The following is a 20,556-nucleotide window of genomic DNA, read 5'->3' as shown; positions in this document are numbered from 1 at the left end:
ATACGAAATCACTTAACTTATCTCAGCCGCCCAATCGGAACTAATGGGACCTTAACAGATAATACGTTATATGCTATAAATTGGGATTACGAATCATAGGCGGGTCATTAGTAAACGAGCTATGAAGCCGATAACTGTTGGTCTGTTGATTGCGGTGCTGTCTCTGGTCCTCGCGTCGGTCGACTGCCGCAAATCCAAGTCCAGATTCACCAATGTAAAGTGCACCAGCTATGATGAGAGCTTCTCCAAGTTTCGCAAGTGCAAGCTGAATGTTCTCGGCAGAGGCATTATCGCAGCTGATGTATTCATATCGTTGTTCAAATTGCCGATCAATAATGTTCACGTGAGTTGGCAAATCAAATAGTGTTGAAGATGGATAGAAAAGGACATTCGTTCAAGGAATTTCAAGAATTCATTCATGATTCTGTGATGACATTTCGTTTCATTTAGTTGGCATCTGGTCGACCTTCTGTAGACCGGAAGTTCCACTTTTTTTTTTCAAATCTTTAATTTTTAAAATAAATATGTAATTACAGATCAACTGGAGCATATGGCGCCGCTATAACACATACCAACCCTTCCTGCATAATATCAGCTGCAATTTGTGCAACCTTTTTACAAACATGAAAAAGATTGCCTTCGAGTCCCTAGTGCTGAAAGCTATACAATCGAGCTCAAACCTGAACCACACCTGTCCCTACAATGTGAGTAGAGCTAATAATACATAGACGATATAACCTTTATATAATTATTGATCTCAGCACGATATCATTGTGGACAATTTGGTGTTCACTGACGAAATGTTGCAGTCGCTGCCACTGCCTCAAGGTGACTATAAGATACAATTGCGATTCATGAATGACAAGAAGTGGAGATTGATGGTCGAAGTGTTCATTCTACGAGATGAATAGCGAATTGCAACCCATAAATATGGCAACACACTTATGTGCAACAGATTTGCAAACAAGAATTTGGTATGAATTAAGAAGAATGCGCAAATTTTTGAAAAATATATGTGATACATATTGGAATCTGATTGGAAATTATAATGTCTTGTCTTCAGGTCTGGCAACAATGTTGCCCAAGTCAGTTGCTACAATATTGCCAGCTGCTAAACTAGTTTACCTACTTAGCTATACATATCAGAACTTGATAATTATTAAAAGAAAAAAACATTTGTCTGGCTATTACCAAATTCTAACTCGAACTAAACAATGTGACCTTAACCTAGAACTTGTCTGCTCAAATAGTCTATATTATTATGTGGCTGTTTAGAGTCTTGAGATACGCAACACACTCGTTTCCTTATCTAATTGGAATCGCATACACTAGTTGTATGGTTTCAAAGCTTTATATTTATAGCTTTCATCGGAAAGAGAGAGAGAGAGGGATGTTGTGGTAACTGATTATAGATCCAATGTGTATCAGGTTAAGCTAGATTTAATGACAAGTATTTAGCCATTCGTGTATGTAATTGAAATCCACTTAATTATTCATAATTGGCCATGCGGAACTAACGGTTCTCAGGCGGTTAATATGTATGTTCGTATATCTAGTTTTGGAGATTATAGATTTTTATATTGGGGTAACTCATTAGTGAAGGAGCTATGAAGCCGAAAACTGTGCGTTTTGTGATCGTGACTATGTTGCTGGTGCTCGCATTGGTCAAGTGCAAAAAGTCAAGGTCCAGATTTACCAACCTCAAGTGCAACAGCTCTGATCCCGAATTCGCGCGGTTTGATAAGTGCAAACTCAATGTCATTGGCAGAGGAATCGTTGCCGTTGACATACTGATAGTAATGCTGAAGGTTCCAATCGATAATGTATTCGTAAGTGTTATATATGTAATCAAATGTATATCTAATTAGATTGCTTGAACACAGAAGAAGATAGAGCTGGACCGTCACTAAATAGGTCAAAGGATATGCTGCGTTAGGATCGCAAAAACGTATGGGCTCATCAAAGGACCGAGGATTTCATAATCTTTTGATGGGGATCCATGCCATTGGTTCCTTCGATCCTAACGCAACATGTCCTGTCAAAATCCGCAAGGATTTATCCTAGTTAGACCTATTTTTCTAAAACAGGCTAACCTTTCTATAGCCGTAGCTCGGCCATATCCTTAAGGATTTGAAAAGGAGATATATTTTTCGGCTTGTGGGAAACACAGGTGTCGATTTGCATTCAAAAATTTGACGAATTCCCAAAAAAATTGTCCTTCAAATTATTGCAAGGGATATGGTCGAAAAACGGTCAGCTTCCACATTATTTTGGGTATTTGCAGGTCTATCAAGATGTCCTTTTGACCAAAGAAAGTCCTCATTATCTTGATTATGAATTAGCGATCAGAAGGACGATAGTCCTTCAAACAGCTGAGTTATAAGGACTTTTTTCTTACGAAGAAATAGCCTGTAACTCGGCTGTATCCTTGCATATCCTGGTGAAACAGGGGTCAAATGAAATGGGGTCACCAAGGCTACCAAGTGGCCAAAGGACATACAAGTCGTCCTTATGGTGTCCGAGATATTGGGTATTTTGTGTGTTGTGGTCACTTTCCTTGGCTGCCGAAGCCGGCTTGAAGGTAGAGTCTTTGGTGCTTAGATGAATCCATAATATTTTCTTAGGAATCGCTGGAGTAGGTCCTTCCGATTGTAAAGCAGCAAATCCTTTTGTCCTGTGTAAGGACTTCGCTCAGTTATGGCTAAAAACGTTAGCCGTTAAAATGTAGCAAAAGACAAGATTTCGTTGCATACCCCAAAGGAGCGACGAATGCACTTTGGTGGCTGATGCAGCGCACAGATGACAGATTTCATTGCATATCCCTCAGGGGCAACCTTTGCCCCTGTTTGCTATGCAACGCTGTTTTCACAGCTGGTGTTTTCTTGAGCTTTCGGTCATTTCTGTTCGCCTGGTATTTCAGCTTGATTTTATAATAATCTTCCTACTTAACACAAAAAGTTAATGCTAATTTTGTTAAAATTATTATTTATTCAGCTTTTACTTTGTTCTTATTATTTATACATAGATCAACTGGAGCATATGGCGCCGCTATAATAGCTTCCAACCGTTTCTATACAATGCCAGTTGCGATTTCTGCCAACTTTTGGCACGTCCGCATAGGATCGCCTTCGAGTCCCTTGTGCTGGCAGCTATTCAAACGAGATCCAATGTCAATCATACGTGCCCGTACAATGTGAGCAGAGTGTGTGTATGTGTGAAGTAGATATCCCCTTTGAACATAGTTTCGCTTTTAGCACAACGTCATTGTGGATAACTTGGTGTTCAACGATGCGTTCCTGAAGACGCTGCCACTGCCCCAAGGCGAGTACAAGATACAGCTGCGCTTTGCTACTAACAAAGTATGGAAACTTACGGTGGAAGTGTTCATTCTGCGTGAGGAATGATGCCAGATGATTCTAATTAATATGGCACTTCAGCAGCTTTTTACAATGTATTCCATATTTATTACAAAATTTGGTATCAAATAAAAGGTAAACACAAATTTCTGTGCATTGAGTTGTGTTAAGATTTGAATTTGATTTGAGATTATTGTGCATAGCAATTTGATGAAAATTCTAGACAAATTTCGTTCAACTGCCTTACAATAAATACGACGATGTGGCAGAAAGAATTATACAAACGCTTTTAGGCATTGCACTTTGAACAGATCAAAATACGATACAAAAGACTCGGAATCCTTATAGATATCATTACATGTATGCATATTCGTATAGTTAGTTAAATGTGTGTAAATGCTTTGCTGGCTTTACTAATGGATTACAGTCTAGAATGAATTATGTTAGCGAGCTTAAGCTAAGAGGTGTAACAAACTAAAAATGAAAATAAGATTACAGAGCAATAAAATAATGAAATGGCACGTCTCAAAGTCGAACACTAAACGAACACAGAATATACATAGGCTACACGTACGTTAATCGAATGTCTTATGTTTTCTTTTGATTTCAGATTATTTGTAGATACTAGAAGAGACTGAGCTTAAACTATGCATTCATTGTTCATGCCTTCGTTAGTTAATAGTTGTATTTATAGATCGATATATGGAGTATATGTTTAAAAGTAGTTTCCGTCAATAAATATTCCACTGGCCAGAGTCCTCCACATGAATTGCATTAAAATTAACTAGGCTAACATATACCTATGTGTGTGTATATATATATTTATATATAATTATATGTGTATATGGCGTCGCTTGTATTTACAGTTCTATTCGTTCATATATCGCACATGCAACTAAAGACTAAGCTAGAAACTATAAAGAAACTATTTAAAATTAAAATCGAAAACGAAATCTAAACGTCAACTAAATAAAAACCATTAACATTCCGAATTGTTACTGCTGCTGCTGCTGCTGTTCCTTTTCTTGCTGTTGTTATTTAGAACCAAGCTAATACTATTGGCCGTGTTAACACTCGAACTCATTGGCCGTGATGGCGCTGAGATCCTTCATCAGGCCCTCCAGATTGGCCATCTCTTGGTTCAGCTCCTCGGTGGATGTGCTGGGCGCCAGTCTTTGTATCTCATCGGTGGAATGCGCCACGGAGCCGCCGCTCTGCAATCGATTGGGCGTGGCTGCCGAAAATGAGGGCTTCTTGTACGGCGACTGATTCTGTGGACGTATTGTGACAGCAGGAGCTACAGAGAACGAGGGAGACGCGGAGAGTTAATAGAAGTTCAGACCGTCGCTGCTGCATTACTTACTGTGCTTGTTAATGGGCGTGGCAGCGCCAGTGGGCGGCGGGCCCGGTACACTGAAACTCTTGAGCGGATGGCCACGCTTGGCGCTCTCAATGGTGGACACACAGCCGTTGCCAGCAGCGCCTGCACCGCCCGCCGTGCCACCGGCATAACCAGCATTGCCACTGAAGAAAATGGAATCAAAAAATCAATCAATCAGGTGTCACATATTTTTTTTTCTTTTATCAAGGTCAAGTGGAAAACATATCGAACGTATTACGTTGGAACATAGAAATATATGGGATTTATGGCTTTATGCGTTGTCGGCAATCTTTGCCCAAAAAGTGAAGCACGCGCGCCTGCTGTATCTGTTCCGCCTTGCGGGCCAGCTGAATGTACGGCTGGCGATCCGCCGTGCTCATGATGCGCCAGGCGTGCATGGCCACTTCAGTTACCGTCGCCGAGGTGCGCATTGTGTAAACGCCCTTGAGCTGATGGTTAATCAGAATCTCGTCCAGGCGAAACTTGTTTAGGAAATTGAGAAACGGCAGAGGCGACGCCATCAGCAGCAGCTGCTGCTCCACATAACCCGGCAGCGTTCTATGATCCAACTGGAGCACACGATCAGCGGGACCATGCACAAGAGCGACCTGAACACTGGGATCGATGCGCCCCCAACGTGTTCGATTGCACATTTTTCACTTCCTCTGCTTTCTTTGCTTTTATAATTTTTTTTGTTGGTTTTTTTTTTGATTTTAATTGCTTTTTGAGTTTTTAGGTCTACAGATCAAAATGTGAACGAATTTTGGTTTATGATTTTCTAGAACATAACGAAATACAAAAATTGAAGCAAAAAGCCTGCTGCAGCTGCTATATTCTTGATAGAAAACAGCTTGAACTACAGAGCATCCTCATTACACAAGATAATCTGCCTGCCCCAAGAGCTTTGATTTGATAACATTTCCTGGGCAATTAAAACGGGCTTTCTTTACGGAGACCAGAGTAGAGCCCCATCTGTGCTCCAATACTTACCAGAAGTTGGCGTCATAGCCACCGTAGGGATGCTCCGGCGTCTGTGCCAGCGAATTGTTCTGCGGCTGTGTGAGACTCTGCTGAGAGAGACCCGTGTCCATGGTCATGTGCGAGCGATTCTGATGACTGTATTGGGTGCGTGGGTATTGGGGTCGCTCCATGGTTGAGTTCATTGAGGTGGCTGCTGGTTGGCAAAGGAGTGGAGCATTAGTATTTGATTGCAAATCAGGTTCATTTGATTCGACTCACTCATGTAGCCTGCCACATAGGCTCGCTTGTCCAGGGAGTTGGTTACGTGCGCTGGCACCTGGGTGTCCCCCTCGTATTCGCTGTGCACCACGGAGCGGGGCAGGGTGAGGGCACCGCTGCTGGATGCATTGTCACTGCAGACAGGCGTTGCAGAGTGCAGTCCCTTGTCAATGTTCTTCAGCTCCATTTGATCGTGATGAATCCATAGGTCCGGTGGCTTGGGCACGCCCACATTGTTCTTCTGATAGCTACTTAGAAAGTTGGGGCAATTAATAAAGTTGGGGTTCAGGTGTAAACATGTCCTACCTCTTCTTGGTGTGCTCTGGCGAAGATTGCGGCTTGCGGCGACAGAAGAGCAGCAGGCCAAGCAGCAAGAGGAAGAGCACCAGGACTGTGCTGCCAATGATGATGTAGAGGAGATTTTGATTATCGATGCCCTTGGCAATGGTGTCCGCCTCTTGCATGATGACCGCTGCGCTGGTCGTGAACGCCGCCAGGGCAGAGAAGGGCGCGTTGTTGCCACCCTTGGTGGTGCGTGCCTGCACCTTGAAGTAGTAGGTGGTGTAGGGCTTCAGGTTGGGCAGCATTAGCATCGTCTCGTCCCCGGCAAACGCCTCGATCGCCCAGTCCCGATCCCGTTTCGTTGTATCTGTCGTATAGTAGATATTATAGCCAGTTATCTGGCCAACTGTATGCTTCGGCGGCAGCCACTGAACGATCACATTGTGTGGATTCTGATCGTCGAGGCGAACACTGACCTCCCGCGGCGGCGTCACGGGCACATTCTGATAGGTGCTGTTCAGCACCGACATGGACCACGCCGACTCGCGTCGTCCCTTGACCACTTTAACGGCGAATTCGTATTGCGTATTGGGACGCAGATCGTTGATCATGTAATTCAGATCACTCGTGTTGTGGTAGCGATAGCGATTGGAGCCTGTGATGCCGTAGCTGATCGTGTAGTGCCGATTGTCGGTCACGTGCTGGTTCTTGTTGAGCATCGTGTCGATCCAGTAGACAACGATCGAAGAGCTGGACATGGTAATTGCGCGAAGCCCAACAGGCACCTCCAGTGGCACAGGCACATCGAGCGGCTCTTCGTCGCGGGTCTTGATGTTGTCATAGATGGGCGGGCCGTCGCCTTTTACATTGCGTGCTCGCAACGAGACCACATACTCCATGTTCGACTCCAGATTCTTGAGCACATGATAGCGCTCCGTTTCCTTCAGCTCAATGGTGTTCTCATCGGGTATGCCACGGCCCCAACCCAGCACATAGTTGCGTATTTTGATCTCCGGCTGCTGCGGAGGACCCCAGTGCAGTCCAATGTTATCTGCGCCCGGCTGTATATTGATCCAGACGGGCTTGCCCGGCACCTGTGTCTCATCCAGATCGTTTTCTAGCGTATTGGCACGATACCATTCGGTGAACGGGCCGGAGCCATTGACAGTCATCGCTGCAATCTTCACCTGGTACTCGGCATTGCGATCCAAGGAGTTCAGCTCGAAGTATCGTATATTAGCGGGCGTGCTCTTCGCCTGGGGCGCATCCTTGAACTTGCGATAGCGTATCTTATAGCCCGTTATTTGCCCATTGCAATCCTCCTCAGCCGGAGGCTCCCAATGCACAGTTATAGACTGCAAATGAGAAAGGTACAAATTAGAACTCAGATCACAGTGCTCTTGTGGACACTTACGCTTGAACTGGTCACCTCCAGAGTGACATTATTTGGCGGCTCTGAGGGCGTTGAGGAGTAGGTCTTCACCTTCAGCTCAGTGGAGGAATCGCCCATGCCATTGCGATTGAAGGGCACGACGCTGATCACATAGTCCGTGTAGGGTCGCAGCTCGGTGAGCAGCAGCTCCAGCGACATGCTGTCATTGTAGAGATCCGCGCCGCTATCGTTCTGTGGAGGAGCATGTGAACGGCGATCCACAGATTAAGCTGCTGAGCACTTACCTCGGAGTAGTAGACACGATATTTGAGTATCTCGCCATTGGTCACTGTGGGCGGCTGCCAGTGCACGTAGATCTCTTTGTGGTTGCGCGCATAGGCATCCACGTTGCGTGGCGGGCCGGCAATGTTCACCTCGGGCTGGGTGCTCGCCTCCAGGGGACGCGAGGATTCGCCCATGCCAAAGTTGGTGTTGGCCACGACACGGAACTGATAGGTGCGACCCGGCAGCAGGGACTGTATGCTCACTTGCTGATCCTCATGCGACTGGGTGACAATCTTTTGCTCGCTGTGCATTGGAATGAAACGATGAGTCGATGATCTGGTATTTCATCTAAGGCGACTTACCGCTCGCTGTTGTTCACGCGATAGTAGACCGTGTAGGAGACCACCTCGTTGGCGTTCTGCAGCGGCTCCTGCCAGCTGAGCGTCACGAAGCGCGGCTTCACAATCTGTGCGATCAGGTTGCGTGGCGGACTGGGCAGGCGGGCCACTAGGCCGCTGCTCAAGGGCTTCACATCGCTCGGAATCTCCTCGCCTGCGCTTAAATCTGTTGAGGCAAAATTGGATGTGGGGGACATTGGTTGTTGTTGTTGTGTTTGCTGTTGGTTCTTGTTCTTATGCTGCCAGGAGGCCAGTATTTTATCTGCGCTCGCATCGTCATAGTCATCGTCTTCGTCGGCGTCCTCGTCCTTGTCGTTCTGTCGTCGCAGCGCACTGATCTCGCCAGTCTCAAAGTTGCGATCGTTGAGCGGCTGCTCGATGGGACGCGCGAACTTACGCAACGGTATCTCTACGGACTTGTCGTCCGCATAGCTGTAATCGTCACTGTCCGCGTCTAGAAAGCTGCTGCCACCTGACTTAGTGCGCAGTTCAGCCGAGTTGAAAGGTCGTCGTCGTCGGCTGTTGCCGTTGTTGTTGTCGGAGTTGTGCAAGGATTTTGTTGTTTGACCTTGGGGTTTGCGTTGTTTGATTTTGGCTTTGGATGGGCAGGAGTTGAGATAGGATGGGATGGGACGTTGGGGTTCGATAAACGGTTGATGGAAATAATGATGTGAAGTGGAAAAAAACATGTGAATAAACAATAAAGTTAATAAATTAATTAATCAAATTAAAGGAAAATAATTAAATTCGCTTTTTCAACGCCCAAGTTTCAGTTAATATAAATCAAAGATTTCTTATAGAAAATTACATAAGATAGATGAATTTAGGTATATACACGATTTCCATGAGAATACAGAATAGTTTTTGAAGTAAATGTAGGAAGTGAATGTTAGCTATGTAGAATTGGACTAGTTCCTTGACAGAATATGAAAAATATAGAGTATAGCATTTATTTTGATAATAATACTATGTAAAGTAGAAGTTATAATTGTGAGCTGAATATCAGTTAAGATTGAGAGCTGTAAAAGTCTAGGAAATGTAACTGGTTTAGTGTTAAGTTAAGATCCTTCAAACTCTTTAGGACTACACTGACATAGAGTAAGATATAGATATATATATATACAATTCTGATATTTGAGACAGACATTTCACAGAGTTAAGCTACTGCAGAAACTCTATAAACTAACTCTTTACAATTGATTGATATGCTAACTGAATAGACTTCAATATCATCCAATTCTCCCTAGACCCTGTTTGTCCAGTCCCAATTATTGGGCGAGAGCGAATGAGTTAGTTAAATAAAAGTAACTTATATTTAGAAACAATACAAAACACATAGATACAAACACACACACGCACATATAGATTATATACAAAATATTTGAAATTATTTTACATGAGCTGAGGGAATTCGAGGTGTGGGAGTGGCGTTAATTTCGTTAAGTGAGCTTTATGATACAGTTAGAGGGCCGATTGCGTAAGCTGGAGCATAGAATACTGGAGACCAAGCAAGAAGAGTCTACTACTACGTATATACAGTTGGTACAGCTGGTCTCTTACCTCCTGGTGGCACAACACGCAGTCGGGCTGATGCCTGGACAGAGCCGGCGGGGTTGGTGCCGACGCACTGGAACATGCCCGCATCGGAGTAGAGCAGTCCACGGATGCGCAGATTGTGGCCATTGACAAACTGCAGATACTCGTTGGGCGTGATGACGTCTCCGTTCTTTAGCCAGCGAATGGTCGGCTTGGGCTTGCCGTGGATGGCGCACTCCAGGTTGAGTACCTCCTTCTCGGAGGCGGTCTTATCACGTGGCGCCTGGATGAACTTGGGTGGCACCTGTACCTGCACCGTCGCCTGGGCGTCCAGCGAGTCCACCGTGTTGCTGGCCCGGCATTGGTAGTTGCCCGAATCGATGTCCTCGGCGCCGGATATCTGCAGCGAGCCGGTGCCGGTGATGGAGAAGCGCGAATCCAGATGATTGAGATCCAGTTCCTCGCCGTTGCGTAACCACTTGATCTGCGGCTTGGGCACCCCATTGGCCACACAGTCCAAGGTGACGGTTTCGCCCTCGCTAACCGTTTTGGGCGAGGGTCCCACTAGGAACGAAGGTGCTACCGCTTGTTCGGCACCTGCTTCCACGGGCTTCTTGATGTTTAGGCTCGTCTTGCTGCTCAGACGGAAGGCACTGCCCGAGGTCACATTGCATTGATAGGCGCCGCGATCGTTGGCGTTCACCTCATCGATTTCCAGGGCGCCGTTTGGCAGCACCACCATGCGCAGCTTGTCCAGCGGCAAGGGCATGTCATCCTTGTACCACTGCACCGTGTGCTTCAGCCCCGGCTGCCAAACGTGTTCGCCCACCATGCAACGGAAGTAGGCCGTCTGGCCAGGCAGCAGATACGTCTCGATGAAGTCCTGATTCAGCTCCGGCTGGCGTGCAATGGCTACCAGGGCCGGACGACTGAGTACGCTGCCAATGCCCTCGGCGCTAAGCAGGCACTGGTAGGCGCCCGTTAGGCCACGATTTTCCTCCACCGAGCTGATGTACAGCGAGCCGTTCTTTAGCTGAGTGCGAAACGTGTCGCCCACAACGCCCAGATCCTGGCCATCGGGTCCGCGCCAGCGTATGCTTGTCGGCGTGGGCGTAGCCTTGCCCTTGCCAGCCGCCTTGCCGGCGCACTGCAGCAGCACTGAGTGGCCCTCGGGCACGACAGAGTCCTGCGGCTCCAGCGTGAATGTGAGTGCTGAAAACGAAGAGAGAGAACAAGTGGATAAGTTGTTGTTGCTGTTGTTGTATGCGAGTAAAAGTCACCACCATGTGACCTGGTTGGCTGGAGCACGCGCATCCACTTAACGAGTGGAGGAGGCAGCAGCAGCAGCAGCCAGCTGCAATCTGTCAACTTGAATAATTAAAGCTACAAAAGCCTTGCCTTGCCAACCACCGCACCCTGCCACCCACTCTTTGTTTTAGGCCCGCCCCGAGGCTAGACAAATATTTGCATTTCCACTTTGACCCGAGCGAGAGCGAGAGGCTGCTGCCAATGAATATCTAACATACTTTAATGGCAACAAATGCCTGGATCGAATACCGAGACTAAGCCCCAAGCAGAGGTCGACTTAAGGACCCGCCAGGCCTCAGTGCTGGCACTTCTGCTGGCTGAGCAGCTGCGGAGGAGTATTAACATTGTTTTGCTTCGAAAGTCAAATTAGTTGGAGCTTAAAACCTTCTCGAAGGCTGTGCAGGTTAAAGCGACTTCTGCACTTAAATTTCTATTGCAATTGAACCTTCTTCAGCCTTTTAGCGGCAGTTGCATGTTTAGCCTTTTTCAAGCCAATCTGCATGGCCAGCTCCGATTGCGCCGAGCTTTAGATGTTATATTTAAGTAGCATTAATTAGGCATCAAGGAGCCGGCAGGGCGGCGTCTTTCATAATTTGCAAAAATTTATCCAGCTGTGCAAACGAGTGCCACAAACGCACATACTTCAAGCGGAGTTTGAGTCGGAGTCGGAATTGTAGGTGGTGCAGGTGCAGCCGTGTGGGCAAGTGGGTTCATTTATTGCCGCACGCTGTGAAGCAGTGTGGCTGAGCTCCCTCGGCTGTTCTGTTGCAAGTATGTTGACCGCACGTGAACTCAACGGCACTCGGTGCTCGGCAACCTCTTGGACTCTTTTTTTTTGGTTGGCCTGCGCCAAGTATGCTGGCAATTTGCTCGCATTGTTTTGCTTCCGCCTCGCTTCAGGTTCTATGCGCTCTCAAAGTTTTAAGCGACGAGTTTACGAGGCGTGTTAGCTCCTTGAGTTCGGTTGGGGCACCAAAATGTATGCTTCGACTAAACTCAACTGTTTCTCTTCGTGCAGAACCTGAGAAGCTGCTGCTGTCGCCATGGCTTCGCCCATTGATTGTGCAATTTTTCCAATTGCAATTCGCATTTCTATTCCATTTGCGTCTGGATCATGTTCTACTGCCGCAGCTCTCTGGCTGAGAAGTTAAACATTTAAAGTTCCGACGTGTGGCTTTTATGGTTATTGCTCCGCGCTCTTGGCAAGCCTTCGAGCTGGCATATTGCGGCTTTACGTGAGCGCCGCGACTCATTGGCTGCCAGTCACATTTCCCTCGATCCATGTAATACAACTCGCAGACACACGGCCATTGGAGGGGCTCGCCATGCAAAATACCCTTAGCTGAGTTCAATCTGTAGCCAGGGCATATCAACTGAGTGAAATTTGATAACTGCCTGCACTTTCTCCTTTGTTGTTAAGCCTGAATCTTTAAAGTAGTATAGTGTATATGTATATTGTGAGCGATAAGTAGATATTTGAATTCTTCTTAGATATTTTTAGGCACATGTGCAATGGATATTTTTGGAATATGTGCAAAACTTCTTGATTTGATATTGATAGTTTGACATTTGAGCATAAATTGGATCAAGAAGTCAAACTTAGTTTCTTGATATTCATAGCAACTCTTACATTACAGGGTATATGCATAGTCTGCCACTTTTAGCCACACGTCTTAAATAGGCTTAGAGCAGCCTTTTAGGCGCTGCTGCAGCAAACTAAAGACTTTGAATGCTGCAGCGTTGCACAGAGACCAAACATAACTGCGGTTTAACCCTTATAAGCTACTTTCCTCTCGCTCTGCAGACACATGCGTCCCTCTCTCTGTCTCTCTCTCTGTCTCTATTTATTTGTCTGATTCTGTCTGCAGCTGCATTTTGATTGACATTGGCTGTGTGAAGAAGTCTTATGTTTCTGGTATTGGATTTCATATGAATTTGTGAGTTCAGTTTTATGTGCTACCTGCACTTTGTGGCACGTCTCAATTATGCGTCCCAACGGGCCACGCCCGCATACAGAGAGCGACTCTGTGGAGCGTTGGCCAAGGCAGCTGCATTTGTGGAATTCAAATTTTCAAAAATATGCCAATCTATAAAACATAATGGAGCTCTAAATCAAATAGAGACACTCACAATCAAAATTCGTAAAGCGGAGCGCGCGCCGCGGGTCGTGCGTTCAATTAAAACCATTTTTATTGCTCGAATTGATTTTTATTGTCTTTCGCTTATATATGAATGCATTTCACATTGCTCAGAGACAGATACAGACACTGGGACGGAGCTATAGCCACATTTCGAAAGGCAAATCGAGGTTATCTCGGCTGCAGCTACCGAAACTGTGTCAATTGGTTGGGCTGCGTGAAAGGCTCTCTTATCAGAGTCGGGAGTTCGGGGGAAAATATAAAAATCGAAACCAAATCGAAGCACAATAATAAAGGCAGCAGCTGCCGCCACGCCCACTTGCATTCAATGAAAATGAAAATTAATTATCATATTTCTCATATGACAAAATAAGCAACAGAAATCAAAAAGCTATTTAATTAAATGCTAATTGGATAAATTTTTAAAGCCAATAAACGATACAGATTGAGCGGCGGGAGCGAGAGGCAGCGGGAGAGCAAATGAAGTTGCAACAAGCTGAAAGTTCCACTCAGACTTTGGGCACATCATAATCACATTTTGTAAATTTCGTAAAATTTTGTATCGCAGCCATTAACAGGGCCTTTCACTTAGTTTTCCCTTTAGCCTACCCACTTCCTCTCGCTGCATCGCTCTCTGTCTGGTCCGGGAAACCGCATTGGCGCCGTGGCATATGGAAACTTCGTTGGTTGTCGTTGGCAATTAAATGTGGCAAAAGTTGTTGCTGTTGGCTAATGCCACACGCCTCATCATGCGGCAACTGTTGAGCCGTCTGTCTGGCTTCCTGTGCAGCCCCAACTAAACAGCAGCTACGTATAGAACTTCCTTGACAATCCCATTAGCCGAAATGCTTTAAGTTGACAGTTTTTATGCATTGCCATGCTGTTCCGCTTAACATAAACTCTTAAAACTCTCAAATTTATAAACCTCTAATGTTAGTTGATTTAAGATAGAGAACCAACTAGATAAGTTCTTTAAATTTGCTGATAGTTCGCAATTCATAAAATTCCATGAAGGGATTTTGATTGATAATTATATAAAAACAGGTTTACAGACTTGCGGCATTTGCTTTACGTTTTTTCTTGAATAATAGTTTCAAAAACTTCACATTTAATTTTTACTTTAAGCTAAGCTTTATCCATAGACATTGTCATATATTTTATAATTATTTAATTCTAATATAATAATAATATAATAACTCTTGTAAAGTAACAAGAATTATTTATTTACTGAATTATATTTATTAATTTTGCTTTCATAATTGTATTTTTTTATTGTATTTAATATAAAAATTTGAAAATCAAAAATCTCTTTAATTTTTTCTTTAACTTTTATTTCACTTATAAACAATATATTAATAATTTTACACTTAAATTCCGATTCCAATTTGTTCTTAAAACGGCTTTCTTAGCATTTTAATATACCTCGACTTGAAACTCCATTGCATTTCCGCAGAAATTGCAACTCGGAACAAGCCTATTGAATTTCGTATACAATTTATGCATTTTACCAAACTGCTGTTGGCCTTTGTTTCAGCGGAAACAAAACGAAAACAAAAACCGTAACAAAGCACACAAAAAAGGACGCACGTTGCATTACTTTTATTATGAGGCTACCCCTACTTCAATCTCCTACAAACTCCACCCTCGGCGAGTTCCCTCTGCCTCCCTCTGTCTTCATTACGGACCAGAATTTGTACGCTTGAAAAGATTTTTTGTGCATTTGTCGAAACGGAGTAGGCTGTAAAATATGTAAATGTATAATGCATAACGGACTGCCCGGCTTAACTCTACCCTAACCAGCGAGGTTTTCCACTCTGCACTCGGCATCCTACCTCTTCCATTCCCTCGCTCTCGTTCAGCATAAATAGCAATGTTTACGATGTAAATCCCCAAGTTACTTTTGTATGTTAAGTCTTTAACGAAATGTTTTAAATACTGAAAACAACTCCCTGAGCCCCTGCCCGAGGCTAGACTGGACCAGCTCTCATATGACAAGCGAATTTCACATTTTACTTATTTTACACATTTTCCCCTTTCACATTTGCCGCCGCAACTGGGCTGAAAAAATATTTATTTTAATTAAGGAAATAAAAGTCAAGAAATAATTTGAATGTGAAAAATATGATAATATTATACAATAATACCCGTTTCTGGCTTAATTGAGTTGTCTTCTACAAAGTCAACAATTGGCCAAACCTCTCTTTCCCCCACCCCCTCCAACTCGCCCCTTTGCATTTGCTTTAATTACGAGCTGTGCAGCCGTGCTCATTGAATCGAATTAAACAATTATAATTTAGACAGATTTGTGCGCTCATTTCCCTAGAAAAAAGTTCACTTTAAATTGAAGCCAAAAGAAATTGAAAAGCAACGAGCGAAAAGGCAAGAAATAAATGTAAAGTAAAATATTTGATTAAATATGTGTGTGTTTCGACTTAATTGACTTTAATTGTTCGAATCGTCGCAGCTCAAGCAACTGCAACAACAACAGCAAACACACAAAATGTGCGAGTCACGCACCACAAAAATTTACATAAGATTAAATAACTTTTGATTCAGCGGGCCTAAGAAATGGAAATGAAAATGCAAATGCAAGCCAAAAGGAAAATCACACACGACAAATGCATCAGCTGCGAGCCAAGACTAGTGCCAGAAGCGAGGGCAGTTTGGAATGTATGCACATTATGAATATAGTTCTCTATATATAATTGAAACTAGACTATGCTTTCCCTTGAGAGAGTTATTGGAAGAGTGTATGAAAGCGCGATCAAATAAATCAATTCATCATCAGCTTGAGCTGCGAAGCTGAAGAAAGACACACACATGCGTGTGAAAATAACTAAAATAAAGATAGTTTAACAACTTGCCATCAATATGTATGTATGTACATATATTAATGAACCCTTGGAGACTGCACTCCATTCGCGAAAGCTGGCACATCAGTCAGCGTCAGTGTTACAGTCGAAAAGTCAACTCTAGTCTCTAGTCTCTAGTCCACTCCGTGAGTGCACTGCCAGAGTAATGTCCGCTGCATCCTAAACTCCTGTCGCTGCTTCTACTTCTGCCATTGCTTCTTCTACTGTCGCAGCAGCATGAATATTTATGATTTTCCAATGAATTTGCATATTTTACGATTTTTCATTTGCAAGCGATAAAAACAAACAACAACAACAGCAGCAAGTTGAGCAAACGAGACGCCAAGTCGGACAGCTACAGCTCCATCCCATTGGCCATGTCCACAACCAGAGCCACAGCTAACAAACTTCACTTCGCCAAACACAATATGCAAATGTTGATGTCAAGCGGCGACAGCAGCAGCAGCAGCAGCAGCAGCAGCAGCAATAGTAAACGATAAAAAATTAGCAGTTCGTAAGAAAAACTGCTGTCAACTTTTTGTTGTTTATTTTAATAATTTTTTCAAGTCAAAAAATTGATGGCCCAAACGAGAAAATGGCCAGTACATCTTTCTTCTAGCTGCTGCAAGTTTTTGATGCTTAAATCAATTGGCTAATTGCCAAGGCTGTTAGCTTATTACTTTAGCTGTTCAGCCACGCCCACACATGAGGGCCAACCAACTGCAGAAGAAAAACCAATCAAATTTGCATTTGGCCAAAAAGAGAAAATGCTCAAAATACTTTGCATTTTAGCTTCGCAAACACGCAACTAGCAGCTCGCGCAATTAGCCAAAATTGTATGTATGTGCAACAACAACAACAGCAGCAGCAACAACAACAATGGCCATGGCAAATATTTAAAGAAGCAGCTTGACTAAAGCGCCTATCGCCAGGCAAACATCTCCAGCTGAGAGAAAAGGCCATTAGAGCGAGCTAATGGTAGCACCTTTTAAGGTTAAATTGGACAGGGAACAACAGCAGAGGCAAGGAATATATGTATATATATATATATGTATAGAGTTAGTAGGCAAAGTCCAGCTGGTAAGACAGATCCCGCTTATCGCCAGCCAAATTTATGCGCAGCAGCCACAGCAGCCGGCACTAAGGGTTCGAAATGTGCCAATAAGCTGGACGACAAAAGAAATAAAAAAGAGAAGAAAGGAAAAGAAATGCGGGCCAAATGCTTAAGGCGTCTTGGCCAAAATCTACATAGTGCCTGACTTGGCCTGGCCTGGACTCAATTGCATTTGCATTTAGCCCCGTTGACGCTGTCTGGGCTATCGGAAAATGTGCATCGCACGCTCGCGCCACAGTGCGACCCAAAGCCTTCGGCCCAAACGCGGATACGGCCACAATTGCAGTTGCCACAGTTGCAGTTGTAGTTGCCACAGCTACAGCTTCGACTGCCTCGATTTTCGCTGGGCCAAATGAAATGAGCTAAAGCTGCGCCAAACACTAAAAAATAAAAGCTGGCTGGCGGAAATGTCTGCCGAGACTGCGTTGCAGCCGACGCCCGCGTTCCCGCTACTTGCAACTTGGTGCGTGTGAATTCGATTCGTTGACTCCAAATGGTCAGCGACGTGTGAAACGCAGCCAAAGGCAGCTGCAATTCAAATTGCGCATTGCCAAGTGCACGGCGGAAGCCAATTTTGCAATTCTTCTACTTATTTAATTAATGCCGAGCGGAGGAGTCCCTGTGTGTGTGAGTGTGTGACAGAGAGAGAGAGAGGGAGTGTGTGTGTGTGCCTAGCTCTGCGACTTCATTGAACCTCGAGTAATGTGCCTTGGCACAGCTGAACGTTCAATAATATGGAAATGAATTAAAAGTCTCTTCATTCAAGCGATTATCAAAGGCAAAATTTAATTAAAGCGCTAAGCTTAAATCGTTTAATATTACGCAAAATTGAATTTAAATAAAATGAATTTATTTATTAGAAGATTCAATGTAAATATTTAGAATGATGTCAAGAGTCGGAAGAGTGTGAACAAGTAAATCTTTAAAGAAGAGAAATATTAGGGGGGAATGAAGGAGAGACTGGAGAGAAAATAAGAGAAGTAAAGCTTCTCTATGAAAATCTACTATTATAATCAAAGCTTAGCCCAAACATAAGCCTTAAGTGTGAACATATAAAACTCAGGCATATATTTGTCCTTCATAAATATCAGTTTGCATAGATCTATAGCGCAGATATCACTTGTCAAATTAAGGGTTTAGAGCTGCTTCTTGCTGTAGAAAGTACGATTTTCTACGATTCTCTAAGGTTCCATTGGACGTAACTTAAAATCTTAAAATCAAAGATGCTTTCAGATGCATCTATGTATATTCTACATGTGGCTTTAGTTTCACAAAACTTTGTATTTGAAAGTAAAAATTTAGTTTTAAAATAAAACGTTCAAAATTTGATAAAAAAGCAAGTTTTAATAGAATCTCAGAGCAGGCAGTTAATTTGAGCCCTAAAACTAACTAATATGTTTTATTACCTGCTCATAAAGTTGCTCAAGGTGTTAAGACTTTAAAAAAATATATATATATATATATATATTTGTTTCTATATTAGTGGCTTGATGTATGTTATAGACACACATCACTGTACTTCATTTACTTTATATGTTTTCGGTTGACTGTTTATTTTTGTGCTAATAGCTGTCTGTCACCTTGGACGCTTTGATTAACACTCGGAGCGAACACTTTTTGCTTTAATGTGGCGCCTTGTTGAGGCCAGAAGCAGAGCCAGAGTCGGAATAAAAAATAAAGCCGGGTAAAATGGCTGCTGCCGCAGGCGACAAAAACAGCTAACAAACGGGAGACGGAAGTGCGCAGAGAGGAGTGCGAGACGTTAGGATGGTGGGCTGGGACAAGCTGCGTTTGGAGATTTAAACTGAAAAGGCGACAGGATAAGCGAAGCCGCATGATGCCACAACACAAGCGGCTAGCCAACATGCCCCGCGCCTGTGGCACAGCACCCACCCACCCGCCTCACCCCTTGTGTCTGTCTGTGCTCGCCCTGGCGACACGAAATGCTGCACAAATATAATTATAAACGTCTGCCTACCATTAGATGGTCCAGACGCCCAGACTTCCAGACCTAGGGAGCTGCTCCACACATTTTTTAGTACTCGCCCACTTTGCGCTCTGTGCGCCATGGTCTGGATTGTCGCATCAAGTGAAAACATCAATGGACATGAAACAGGGAACTGGCAACTGACCAAAGGGCAAATCAGCTTTGTACGATTGCGCCCCTCTTTGCGCTTCTCAGTTGCCATGCCGTTGGCAGTTGGCATTTGGCATTTGGCATTTGCCAGCTTTAAAGTCCACTTTCAATTGATTTGATGGCATTTACCCCCTTCGTCACTGTAGTCCCTGTGCCAGCAGCTGGTTTCAATCAGCATCCATTCCTTTTATTACATTTCAATTATGCTAATTACAAGCAGCCATCAAACACCTAATGGCTTTTGGCCAGGATTTATGTGTACAGCCCATGCTTCCAGTGCCCCGCCCAACCCGATTTAACTCAATCGCCTCTCTCTCTCTCTTTTACTGCGTCTCACTCTAGCTCGCTGCCATTTCGTTTTGTCATTGAGCAATTGCGGTTTGCAGCTAATTTATGAGCTCGCCGACTCGTTTACCCAATTGCCTCTTCCCACTGCCTGTGGCTCAGCTCAACTCCTTCAAAGTGCTCGGTTCAGTGAACGCCGAAGTCTGTGTTTGTATCCTGACTACGCATAAATAAAACACGGCAATAGTTTTTACATCCACTACCTATAAAAATGGCTGAGCGTGCCATTGGCATATGCTCAATGCTTATAGCTATCGATTGCAACTTTACAATTTTATAGTATTTTTTCATATAAGTTCGCGCGAATTGTATAAATCGAATACATAAACTATCAATTGTTTGTGAGCCTCTTATGAATACATGAGAATTGCATAGAAGGGCGAATCGTACTTTCGGTACTTAAAGACAGTTTTGTGAATACAAGAGTGTGCATAAGTCTTCAGGAATCATATTATATAGAATCATTTAGAAGTCATCGAATAATTTGCCTTCTGCTAATTTATCATAAATTTTTGAGATATACTCCCAGATAGAATACTTAAAATTCTTAGGCTGAATAACCTGATAAGATGTAAGAAGTATTTGGTAGTTGAGTTACTTGAAGTACAGCAAATTTGCTTGTTGTTTGGCAGTTCCAAGGACTCTAGAATGCTTTTGTATAGATTGGGCTGGTCCATGAAATTGAAGCAAATGGCGCAAATGAAGTGAGCTCTGCAGGAGAGGCAGCCTTTGTCCTCGGCTACGGACTCTGACAATGACAATACAAAGTAAGCTCAAATTACGCAGCCATAACGAACAAAAGAGTTTGGGCGA

General features: G+C 43.9%; 4 protein-coding genes across 5 annotated transcripts in view; 2 read left to right on the top strand and 2 right to left on the bottom strand.

Moving 5' to 3' along the window:
• Window positions 1-121: 121 nt before the first annotated feature.
• LOC111605350 lies at window positions 122-934 on the top strand. Its single transcript, XM_023323825.2, has 3 exons — window positions 122-343; window positions 537-704; window positions 762-934. The coding sequence occupies exons 1-3, from the start codon at window positions 122-124 to the stop codon at window positions 909-911; spliced, it is 540 nt and encodes a 179-aa protein (XP_023179593.2). The 3' UTR covers window positions 912-934.
• Window positions 935-1,643: 709 nt separating this feature from the next.
• Window positions 1,644-4,321, top strand: LOC111605384. The gene is made up of 3 exons (XM_023323872.2): window positions 1,644-1,829; window positions 3,026-3,193; window positions 3,255-4,321. The coding sequence occupies exons 1-3, from the start codon at window positions 1,644-1,646 to the stop codon at window positions 3,402-3,404; spliced, it is 504 nt and encodes a 167-aa protein (XP_023179640.2). The 3' UTR covers window positions 3,405-4,321.
• Window positions 4,322-4,328: 7 nt separating this feature from the next.
• Window positions 4,329-20,556, bottom strand: part of LOC111605366 (neogenin) — a 43,316-nt gene continuing 27,088 nt past the window's right edge. Inside the window, exons 2-10 of one of the 2 annotated variants that reach the window (XM_030225537.1) lie at window positions 9,874-11,061; window positions 8,278-8,908; window positions 7,936-8,218; window positions 7,673-7,882; window positions 6,283-7,613; window positions 5,977-6,224; window positions 5,728-5,911; window positions 4,720-4,880; window positions 4,329-4,653 (exon numbers count right to left, since the gene is read on the bottom strand). In XM_030225537.1, the coding sequence (XP_030081397.1) occupies window positions 4,424-4,653; window positions 4,720-4,880; window positions 5,728-5,911; window positions 5,977-6,224; window positions 6,283-7,613; window positions 7,673-7,882; window positions 7,936-8,218; window positions 8,278-8,908; window positions 9,874-11,061 (4,466 nt within the window). In that variant the 3' untranslated portion in view covers window positions 4,329-4,423. The remainder of the gene's footprint in view (window positions 4,654-4,719; window positions 4,881-5,727; window positions 5,912-5,976; window positions 6,225-6,282; window positions 7,614-7,672; window positions 7,883-7,935; window positions 8,219-8,277; window positions 8,909-9,873; window positions 11,062-20,556) is intronic. The other variant, XM_023323845.2, reaches the window with a different exon arrangement.
• LOC111605374 lies at window positions 4,897-5,522 on the bottom strand. Its single transcript, XM_023323857.2, has one exon. The coding sequence runs from the start codon at window positions 5,388-5,390 to the stop codon at window positions 5,001-5,003; it is 390 nt and encodes a 129-aa protein (XP_023179625.1). The 5' UTR covers window positions 5,391-5,522; the 3' UTR covers window positions 4,897-5,000.

This window comes from Drosophila hydei, unplaced genomic scaffold (genome assembly GCF_003285905.1).
Source record: "Drosophila hydei strain 15085-1641.00,03,60 unplaced genomic scaffold, DhydRS2 tig00008134-arrow-pilon, whole genome shotgun sequence".
In the NCBI taxonomy this organism is placed as follows: domain Eukaryota; kingdom Metazoa; phylum Arthropoda; class Insecta; order Diptera; family Drosophilidae; genus Drosophila; species Drosophila hydei.
This window is presented reverse-complemented; position numbering and strand designations above follow the sequence as displayed.